Source organism: Prionailurus bengalensis, chromosome C1, assembly GCF_016509475.1.
Source record: "Prionailurus bengalensis isolate Pbe53 chromosome C1, Fcat_Pben_1.1_paternal_pri, whole genome shotgun sequence".
NCBI classification, from domain to species: Eukaryota; Metazoa; Chordata; class Mammalia; order Carnivora; family Felidae; genus Prionailurus; species Prionailurus bengalensis.
Genome location: NC_057345.1, coordinates 72,616,286 through 72,628,320, shown reverse-complemented (window position 1 = coordinate 72,628,320; position 12,035 = coordinate 72,616,286). Strand labels below are relative to the sequence as shown.

Sequence of the window (12,035 nt, the reverse complement as noted above, 5' to 3'; positions counted from 1 at the left end):
GAAGAAAAAGAAAGGAAAGACATCCACATTGGTAAGACAGAAGCACAACTGTCATCATTTGTAGATCACATTATACTGTAAATACAAAATAAAGACTTCACCAAAAAACTGTTACAACTACTAAATTAGGATACAAAATGAATATACAGAAATCTGTTGCATTTCTATACAATAAAAACAAATTATCAGAAAGAGAAATTAAGAAAATGATCTTATTTATAATTGAATAAAAATAATAAAATATCTAGGAATAAATTTAGCCAGGGAGGCAGAAGACCTATATTCTGAAAACTATAAGACATTTATGCAAGAACTGAAGATGACAAAAATAAATGGAAAGATACATTGTTTGTGGATTGGAAGAATTAATATTTTTAAGATGTCTATGCTATCCAAAGCAAGCTCCATATTCAGTACAATTCCTATCAAAATTCCAATAGTATTTTTCACAGAACTAGAACAAATGATCTGAAATTTGTATGCAATGACAAAAGACCCTGAATAGCCAAAACAGTCTTGAGAAAGCTGCAGGTATCATGCTGCCTGATTTCAAACTGCACACAAAGCTGTGGTTATCAGAACAGTTTGGTACTGGCACAAAAAGAGACACATAGGTCAATGGAACAGAATAGAGAGCCCAGAAATAAACACACACTTATATGATCAATTAATATACAATGGGGAAAATATAATCTTTTCAATAATGGGTGTTGGGGAAACTGGACAGCTACATGCAAAAGAATGAAACTGGACCACTTTTTTCCATTACATGCAAGAATAAACTCAAAGTGGATTAAAGACCTAAATGTAAGACCTGAAATCATAGAACTTCCAAAAGAGAACAGGCATAAACTCTGGCACATCAGTCTTAGCAGTATTTTTGTGGTATGTGCCTCCTCTGGCAAAGGCAATAAAAACAAAAATAAACAATTGGGACTACATCAAACTAAAAAGTTTTTTACAGTAAAGGAAATCATCAACAAAACAAAAAGGCAAATGGGAGAAGATATTTGCAAATGATATATCCAGTAAGAGATTAATATCCAAAATATATAAAGAACTCCTACAACTCAACACAAATAAACCAATCTGATTTTTAAAATGGGCAGAGGACCTGAATAGGCATTTTTCCAAAGAAGACGTATAGAAGGCCAATAGACATATGAAAAAATGCTCAACATCACTAATCAGGGAAATGCATATCAAAACCCAGTGAGATTTCACCTCATCACTGTCAGAATGACTAGTATCAAAAAAGAACAAGAAATAACAAATGTTGGTGAGAATGTGGAAAAAAAGAAACCGTCATGCACTGTTGGTAGAATATAAATTGGTGCAGCCACTACGTAAACCAGTATGGAGATTACTCAAAAAATTAAAAATAGAAATACCACAGGATCCAGCTATTTGACATCTGGGTATTTATCTGAAAAAAAATTGAAAAACATAATATGAAAAGATACATACACCTGTATCTTCATTGTATGTATGTTCATTGCAGCATTGTTTACAATAGCCATGATATGGAAACAACCTAAGTGTTCACTGATACACAAATGGATAAAGAAGATGTATATATATACACACACACAAAATGTAATATTACTTAGCCATAAAAAGAGTGAACTCTTGCCATTCATGACAACAAAAATGAACCTAGAGGGCATTATGCTATGTGAAATAAGAGAGGAACAAATTGTATTATTTTACTTACATGTGGAGTCCAAAAAACAAAACAACACAAAACAGAAACAGATTCATAAGTACACAGAACAAACTGGTGATTGTCAGAGGGGAGGGTATAAGGAGATGGGTGAAATAGGTGAAGGGATTAAGAGTTATAGACTTTCAGTTATAAAATACGTAAGTCATGGGGATGTGAAGTACAGCATAGCGAATATAGTCAATAGTATTATAATAACTACATATAGTGACAGATGGTGACCAGACTTATTCTGGTGATCATTTCATAATGTGTATAAATGTCAAACCATTATGTTGTATGCCTGAAACTATTATAATATTGTATGCCAACTGTACTTCAAAATATAAGAATAAATAAATAAAAAGATGATTAAATTGATCTTCTAATTAATGGAATTGATTACATGGCTGAATGATCCAGATTAAATCTTTTTCTATCATTTTAACATTAAGTAAAAATGCAAGTTAATTTGACATCATGTATAACATACTTCATCCATCTGAAAATTCATAATGTTTAAATGGACTTCATTTCTTCAATATTTTTCCTAGCAAGATCATTATGAGATTCTCTTCAAATAATTCAATGCTTATGATGTTCTTAATGTTATTGATATTCAGTCTTTTGAAATATATTAGTGGAACTAAACAAATAATTATACATTTGGTTTCACATTTTTGGGGAAAAAATATGCCACACTAACTGTATTATCTGCATTCACAAATTCTTGGATCCAGCTGTGGAACTGATTGTTTTTGCATGTGGTCTCTGTAGGGTCCTGTGGGGGAACAAGGAGAGAGAGGAGAGCCTGGAGCAGAGGGCTATAAGGTAATTACAGCAAATTTCACACCTTGCTTCTAAATTGAATCAGTGTTCTCTGGTGGTTTTGCTCAGTTTCAAATGAAAATAAGCATCATTGAGTTATGAGTAATATCTTAAGGTTTTGATCCCAGAAGAAGCCTAGTTCTTTGTACTTTCTGTTCCTTTTTTTCTGGACTCATCTTCACCTCCTCCCATTGCTGCTTTTTTCTCATCATCAGATCTCAGCTGAAATATTACTTCGGGAAAGGCCTTCTCTTTCTGTTCTTCACTTTGCATCATATTAGATTTACTTCATGATATTTAGTGCCTATATTATCTAACCACTATATTATCTATATTATCTAACCACTTTTTTATATACATTTGGTTTTTTGTTTAGTGTCTTGTCTTTCCCTACCAAAAAGTAAGATCCATGAAAATGAGACTCTTGTCTGGCTTTTTCATCATTATATACCCAATTTCTAGAACATAATGTTCCTGATGTATAATAGGAATTCTATAGAGTTGTCAAATAGGTGGATGAATGTCATTATATTCTCAAGCCTTCTGTCAGTTTTTGTCCTCTTCCACTCTTAGAAGGATTTTATGAGACCAACTTCATCAGCCAAAATTGTATTAGATTATGTATAGAATTTATTCCGTGTCATTTTTATTAGCATATTTATGTTTAGGATGTTCTCTATTCCTGTCTTATCTCTCTTCCCTTCCTGTTTATAGTGTCAGTTGCTAAACAAATTGGTCATCTGCTAACTCTCTCCCTATAGTTTCTATGTCATTCATTTTCTCACAACATTCTGTGCATACTCACAGTATTATCTAAACTTTATCTACATAAATCCTATCTTTCCTTCATAATCTAGTACAGACTCCCTTTTCCTAAGCTCACCCTAACAGTAATTTTTCCATATTCCTCAGTCCTATAATATTTATTATTTATAGAAGTTATTCAATAGAAATATTTTACCATCTTATGTTGCTAATATATTTGCTAATTATTTTTAATGTGCAGATATCTTAGCTCCCTAATTTGAATATGACCTCTCTCTTTCTTCTACAATGTTTTGTTCTGAGTTTTGTACATAATAGTATATAATATGTATATAAACATAATTCATTTTTAATAGTGAATTGATGGGTTGTTTGATCCAATATACCCCTCTCCCATGTAAAATATCAGTGGCCATATTTGAAATGAAGACTTAAATAGCCAGATTGAATGGACAAGCTGGTAGGTAGGTAACTATCGTCAATATATTAATTTCCTTAAGCCTGAAATCTGAAAAATGAACTTTCACTTCCTAAAATTCTCTTTGAAGTAAATGTTGAAGGTCACTCTAAATGTTTGTGAAATTGTTGTGGTGGCCATCTTGTACTTCTTCTATTTTTAGAGAAACATTTTTTTAATGTCACGTATATTCTGTTTCCAATTTACATAACATTTGGATCTATAAGTGTTTCTTAATCCAAGGAATTCAGTGTATTTAGATACTTTTTGGGTTGAGAAGCCAACCCACTGCTTCCAGAAAAATTTGAAAAGCATCTTAAACTTCCTTAGCTTTTTTTTTTTTTGCTTGAAAAACAACATGACTCTTTTTGTTAGTTCATTTTGTTTTTTTCATTTTTTTCATTTTTTAATTTTTTAAAATTTACATCCAAGTTAGTTAACATATAGTATAATAATGATTTCAGGAATAGAATCCAGTGATTCATCATGTACTTATAAGACCCAGTGTTCATCCCAACAAGTGTTCTCCTTATTGCCCCTTGCCCAATTAGCCCATCCCCCCACTCAAAACCCCTCCAGCAACCCTAAGTTTGTTCTCTATCTTTAAGCATCTCTTATGATTTGTCTCCCTCCCTGTTTTTATATTATTTTTGCTTCCATACCCTTATGTTCATCTGTTTCATATCTTAAATTCCACATATGGGTGAAGTCATATGACATTTGTCTTTCTCTGACTGAATAATTTCACTTAGCATGTTACACTCTAATTCCATTGCAACTGGCAAGATTTCATTCTTTTCCATCGCCAAGTAATATTCCATTGTATATATATACCACATCATCTTTATTCATTCATCAGTCAGTGGACATTGGGCTCTTTCCATACTTTGGCTATTGTTGATAGCACTGCTATAAACATTGAGATGCATGTGCCCCTTCAAAACAGCACGCCCCTTTGGATAAATTCCTAGTAGTGCAGTTGCTGGGCCTTAGGGTAGTTCTATTTTTAATTCTTTAAGGAACTTCAACACTGTTCCAGACACCAGTTTGTATTCCCACAAATACTGCAAAAGGGTTCCCCTTTCTCCACATCCTCCCCAGCATCTGTTGTTTCCTGAGTTGTGAATTTTAGCCACTCTGACTAGTGTGTCACACCACTGGTGTGAGACACTGGTGGTGTCTCAATGTGGTTTTTTGGGGTTTTTTTTGTTTTTGTTTTTTTTTAATATTTTTTTCAATGTTTATTTATTTTTGGGACAGAGAGAGACAGAGCATGAACGGGGGAGGGGCAGAGAGAGAGGGAGACACAGAATCGGAAACAGGCTCCAGGCTCTGAGCCATCAGCCCAAGGCCTGATGCGGGGCTCGAACTCACGGACCGCGAGATCGTGACCTAGCTGAAGTCAGACGCTAACCGACTGCGCCACCCAGGCGCCCCTCAATGTGGTTTTGAATTGTATTTCCCTGATGATGAGTGATATTGAGCATCTTTTCATGTGTCTGTTGGCCATCTGGATGTCTTCTTTGGAAAAGTGTCTATTCATGTCCTCTACCCATTTCTTCACTGGATTATTTGGTTTTGGGGTGTTGAGTTTGGTAAGTTCTTTATAGATTTTGGATACTAACCCTTTATCTGATAGGTCATTTGCAAATATCTTTTCCCATTCTGTTGATTGCCTTTTAGTTTTGTTGATGGTTTCCTTTGCGATGCAGAAGTTTTTTATCTTGATGAGGTCCCAATAGTTCATTTTTGCTTTTGTTTCCTTCCCTGTGGAGACATGTCAAGTAAGATGTTGCTGCAGCCAAGGTCAAAGAGGTTTTTGCCATCTTTCTCCTCTAGGATTTTGATGGCTTCCTGTCTTACATTTAGGTCTTTCATCTAATTTGAGTTTAATTTTAAGTAAGAAAGTGGTCCAGGAGCATTCTTCTGCATGCCACTGTCCAGTTTTCCCAATACCATTTGCTGAAGAGACTGTTGCTTTTCCATTGGATAGTCTTTCCTGCTTTTTCATATATTAGTTGGCCATATGTTTGTGGGTCCATTTCTGGGTTATCTATTCTGTTGTTGTGTCTGTTGTTGTGCCAGTATCTGTTCTGTCTATGTGTCTGTTGTTGTGCCATTATCATACTTTCTTGATGATTACAGCTTTGTAATACAGCTTGAAGTCCAGAATTATGATGCCTCCAGCTTTGATTTTCTTTTTCAGGATTGCTTTGGCTATTAAGGGTCTTTTTTAGTTCCATACAAATTTTAAGATTCTTTGTTCTAGCTCTGTGAAGAATACTGGTGTTATTTTGATAGGGATTGCACTGAATATGTAGATTGCCTTGGAAAGTATTGACATTTTAACAATACTTATTCTTCCAATCCATGAGCATGGAATGTTTTTCCATTTCTTTGTGTCTTCTTCAATTTCTTTCATAAATTTTCTATAGTTTTCAGTGTATATATTTTTCACCTCTTCGGTTAGGTTTATTCCTAGGTATATTATGGTTTTTGGTGCAATTGTAAATAGGACCGATTCCTTGATTTCTCTTTCTGGTGCTTCATTATTGATGTATAGAAATGCAGCCAATTTCTGTACATTGATTTTATATCCTGTGACTTTGCTGAATTCATGGATCAATTCTAGCAGTTTTTTGGTGGAATCTTTTGGGTTTTCCACATAGAGTATCATGGCATCTGCAAAAAGTGACAATTTGATTTCCTCCTCGCCAATTTGGATGCCTTTTATTTTCTTTGTGTTTTCTCATTGCTGAGGCTAGGACTTCCAACACTATGTTGAAAAACAGTGGTAAGAGTGGACACACTTGTCATGTTCCTGACCTTAGAGGGAAAGCTCTCAATTTTTCCCCATTGAGGATGATATTAATGGTGGGTCTTTCATACATGGCTTTTATGATCTTGAGGTATGATCCTTCTATCCCTGCTTTCTTGAGGGCTTTTATCAAGAAAGGATGTATTTTGTCAAATGATTTATCTACATCTATTGAGAGGATCATGTGGTTCTTTTTTTTTTAAATGTTTATTATTTTTGAGACAGAGAGACAGAGCATGAGCAGGGGAGGGGCAGAGAGAGAGGGAGACACAGAATCTGAAGCAGCTCCAGGCTCTGAGCTGTCAGCACAGAGCCTGACGCGGGGCTTGAACTCACAGACCACGAGACCATGACCTGAGCCAAAGTCAGATGCTCAACCGCCTGAGCCACACAGGCACCCCGACGATCATGTGGTTCTTATTCTTTCTTTTATTAATGTGATGTATCACATTGATTGATTTGTGGATATTGAGCCATCCCTGCATCCCAGGAATAAATCCCACTTGATCGTGATGAATAATTCTTTTAATGTATTGTTTGATCCAGTTGGCTAGTATCTTTGTTGAGAATTTTTACATCAGTGTTCATGAGGGAAATTGGTCTGTAGCTCTCCTTTCTAGTGGGGTCTTTGTCTGGCTTTGGAATCAGGGTAATGCTGGACTCAGAATGAGTTTGGAAGTTTCTTTCCATTTCTAGTTTTTGCAACAGTTTCAAAAGAATAGGCATTAGCTCTTCTTCTTTAAATGTTTCCAGGTAAAATTCCAGGCTTTCCCCTGGAAAGCCATTTAGCCCTGGACTCCTTTTTGGGAGGCGGGGGGAGATTTTTGATTACTGATTCTATTTCTTTCCTGGTTATAAGTCTGTTCAAATTTTATATTTCTTCCTGTTTCAGTTTTGGTAGTTTATATGTTTCTAGGAATTTGTCCATTTCTTCCAAATTGCCCAATTTATTGGCATATAATTGCTCATAATATTCTCTTATTATCATTTGTATTTCTGCAATGTTGGTTGTGATCTCCCGTCTTTCATTCGTGATTTATTTGGGTCCTTTCCTTTTTCTTTTTGATCAAACTGGCTAGGAGTTCATCAATTTTGTTAATTCTTTCAAAAAATCAGTTCCTGGTTTCATTGATATGTTCTACTTTTTTTTTAATTTCTATATCATTGATTTCTGCTTTAATCTTTATTATTTCCCATCTTCTGCTGTTTTCAGGCTTTATTTGCTGTTCTTTTTCCAGCTCTTTAAGGTGTAAGGTTAGGTTGTTTATCTGAGATCTATCTTCCTTAGGAACACCTGGATTTCTATGTAGTTCCCTCTTATGACTGCCTTTTCTGCATCCCAGAGGTTTTGGGCTGTCATGTTATCATTTTCATTGACTTCCATGTACTTTTTACTTTCCTCTTTAATTTCATGGATAACCCATTCATTCATTAGTAGAATGTTATTTAATCTTCAAGTATTCGTGGTCTTTCCAATTTTTTTTTGTGGTTGATTTTGAGTTTCATAGCATTGTGGTCTGAATATATGATCAGTCTGAATATATGATCACGGTATGATCTTGATTTTTTGTTCTTGTTGAGGGCTGATTTGTGTCCCAGTATGTGATCTGATCTGGAGAATGTTCCATATGCACTCAAGAAGAATATATATTCTGCTGCTTTAGGATGAAATGTTCTGAATATATCTGTTAAGTCTATCCAGTCCAGTATGTCATTCAGAGCCATTGTCTCCTTGTTGATTTTCTGCTTAGATGATCTTTCCATTGTTGTAAGTGGGGTGTTGAAGTCCCCAACTATTATGGTATTATCATCAATGAGTTTCTTTATGTTTGTGATTAATTGATTTATATATTTGAGTGTTTTCACATTGGGAGCATAAGTGTTTACAACTGTTAGGTATTCTTGATGTATAGACCCATTAATTATGATATAATGCTTTTCTTCATCTCTTGTTAGTCTTTATTTTAAAATCTAGTTTGTCTGATATAAGTATGGGTACCACAGCTTTCTTTTGGTGACCATTAGCATGATAGATGGTTCTCCATCTCTTTACTTTCAATCTGAAGGTCTAAAACTCTTGTAAATGACATATAGATGGATCTTGTTTTCTTATCCATTCTGATACCCTACGTCTTTTGATTGGAGCGTTTAGTCCATTGACATTTAGAGTGAATAGTGAAAGATACGAATTTAGTGCCATTGTGTTGCCTTTAGAGTTGGAGTTTCTGGTGATGTTCTCTGGTCCTTTCTAATCTTCAGTGCTTTTGGCCTTTTTTGTTTTGTGTCATCTTTTCTCCCCTCAGAGAGTCCCCCTTAAATTCTTTCAGGGATGGTTTAGTTTAGTTAACTCCTTTAGTTTTTGTTTGTCTGAGAAACCCTTTATCCCTCCTTCTATTTTGAATGACAGCCTTGCTGGATAAAGAGTTCTTGGCTGCATATTTTGTCAACTTACCACGTTGAATACATCCCGCCACTCCTTTCTGGCCTGCCACGTTTCTGTGGATAGGTCTGCTGTGAACCCGATCTGTCTTCCCTTATAGGTGAAGGACTTTTTTTCCCTTGCTTTCATAATTCTTTTCTTGTTTGTGTATTTTGTGATTTCGATTATGATATGCCTCATTGATGATCGGTTTTTGTTGAATCTAATGGGAGTTCTCTATGCTTCTTGGATTTTGATTTCTGTGTCTTTCCCCAGATTAGGAAAGTTTTCTGCTATAATATTTTCACATAAACCTTCTACCCCTTTTTCTCTCTCTTCATCTTCTTGGACTCCTATGATTTGGATGTTATTCCTTTTTAGTAAGTCACTGTGTTCTCCAATTCCTGTATCATGCTTTTTTGCATTAGCTTCCCTTTTTCTTTTTTCTTTCTTTCTTTTTTTGCTTTATTATTCTCCATAATTTTGTCTTCTATATCGCTGATTCGCTGCTCTGCTTCATCCATCCTTGCCGTTGTGGCAGCCATCTGAGATTCCATCTTGGTTATAACCTTTTTAATTTTGTCCTGACTAGATTTTACTTATCTCTGCAGAAAGGGATTCTATGCTTTTTTCAACCCCAGCTAGTATTCTTATTATCATCGTTCTAAATTCTAGTTCAGACATCTTTCTTATATCTCTGTTCATTAAACCCTTGGCTGTCAATTCTTCCTGTTCTGTCTTTTGGGGTGAATTCCTTAGTTTTGTCATTTTGAAAGAAGAAAAAGAATTGATAAAGTAAAAAATAAAAATGAGAAAATGAGAAACAAAAAAATACATAAATAAAGGAAGCTAGATCCTAGGTGTGTTTTGGTGGTTGTTGAAAAATTTTGATATAATAGAGAAACAATAGGAAAGAAAATGAAAAAAAATAGTAAGAAAAGTTTAAAAACATAAAAAACGTGTATATAATAAAGTAGAATAAAATGAAATAAAGAAAGTGGAATAGAATACAAAGATTTGCAAAAAAACAAAAACATAGTAAAAAGACTTAAACATATTTTTTTAAAAAGAAAATAAAAATAAATTTTTCTCTTTCTCTATCCAAGAAAAAGAAAAGAAAGGAGAGGGGAAAAACAATTTAAACAAACACAGAAGCAAAAAAATAATAGATAAACCAGGAAACAGAATGAAACCTGAATGAAGTTACATCCAGTTTCCCCTAGAACTCAAACTATGAAGCACTCTATACTCCATACACTAAGCACATGGAGTGACTTGTGCTGGTCTTCTAGGGGGCTGCACTTAGAGGTCACAGTTGGGTGGGACTTGTTGTAACAGCTCCATTCTTCGTTAGGTGTCACTGCTTAGCTTACTGGGGTGGATTGGTGTGGCGTGCATGCCCGTGTGCATGGGCAGGGGCAGTGGAAATGGCTTCACCTAACTTCCTAGTTTTTGGCACAGGAATTTTGTGCTCTCACCGACCCATAATCAAGAAACCCTCCTTTGTCTCAGGCTTCTGTCCATTCCCCACTTATACCCTGTCCATGTCCAAGTCATCAGCCTGTTAGGCAGCACCTCCCTCCTGAGTTTTATCTCAGATGGGGATGTGTTTCCAAACCCCTCATTTCAGAGAACCCTGCAGGTTGGACCCACTCTGACCCTCTGGGGGAATGTCTCACTGAGCAATGGCCAGCTTGCACCAGAATGTGTTCATGCAGTGGTGCAGCAGCAGAGGTTCAGAGATTATGGCAAATCACAACATACGGCCAGCACCAGGTTTCACTGCACTCTGGTGTCTTTGTCCCAATATCAGCAAACGAGGCTGCTCTCCAGAGTCCGCTGGGACCTTTGCCTGTGGGGAGGCCATATGGCCTCTACCAAATGCACTCAAAGCAGAGGAACCCCTTCTCCCCTTGTGGCCCACAGACCCCTTGAACCTTGCTGTCTGCTCCTGGGGATTTACTCAAAACTAGAGCACTGCCAGGTATTGAGCTCCAGAACTTCCAACTCTGTGGTCCACTGTTTATAGATTCCTAATGGTATTGTAACCCTCTCCTTTCTCCCCAGCAGTGGTTTCTAAGAACAGATTTCTTGTTCAGTCCCTTGTCAGTGTTTCCACTCTTTCCAGCTACTTTTGGGGGGAGTGCTTTTCCTATATGATCCTAGTGTGCTGCACTCTCCCCCTTTTCCTTTGTTCTCTGTCCAGAACAACACCTCCTTACCCTCTGCAACTTTTTATCCCCCAGTTCACCTCTTCGCACCGTGTACCTGCCGAGTTCTGTGGCTCAAGTTATGCAGATTGTTGTGTTAATCATCGGATCAATTTCCTAGGTGTTCAAAATGGTTTGGTGCTGATCTAGCTGCACCTCAGCGATGAGACAAGCTGAGAACTTCTATGCTGCTGTGCCATTTTGGAAAACACCTTCCTTAGCCTTTTCTGTGCATAACTTCACACATTCTCAGGAAAATCAAGTTCTTGCAATATCTTCTTTTGGCCTCTACCAACTGTGAAATATTTGGTTGCTAAACTAGCAAATTTACTGGCAAACAAACAAATAGATATTCTTTTGGAAGAAGAAAAGAATCTCTTCATCTGGCTAACAGAAGAGAAACCCTGCCTGTCTTATTCTGAATAGTCACACCTTATTCAGAAATCCTTCATCAGAGAACTTCTTCCTGGGCTCACTGTGGAATCAATTTCTCCTTCCTCATTCCACAAATATTCCTGATTATGTTTTCAGTTGTCAATATTTCATGAGTTAGTTTGATCCACATCTTCCTTTATGACTTATTCTATCCTATGTCCTTAGTCTTTAGAGGTCATTTTGTAATTTGTTGGTGGTTTTATTCTAAACAAGCCATCATGAACCAGGAAGCCATAATAATTTTATTACTTAGACATCTGAAAGCCATGAAATATCCACACTTGTCCCCTGCCAGGTTTTCCAAGCACAAGTTTGATTCATATAGGGGAACTGTGCTTTATTTATAGCTATATTATTCTGTTGTAGCCTCAGGTGAAATTTTCAAATGTTTGTTTTTCTAT

At 36.0% G+C, this 12,035-nt stretch overlaps 1 protein-coding gene across 1 annotated transcript in view; it reads left to right on the top strand.

The window, feature by feature from the left end:
* The window catches only part of COL24A1 (collagen type XXIV alpha 1 chain), a 410,068-nt gene that overhangs the window by 322,474 nt on the left and 75,559 nt on the right, over positions 1-12,035 (top strand). Inside the window, exon 44 of the mRNA XM_043575479.1 lies at positions 2,480-2,533. Coding sequence (XP_043431414.1) covers positions 2,480-2,533 — 54 coding nt within the window. The remainder of the gene's footprint in view (positions 1-2,479; positions 2,534-12,035) is intronic.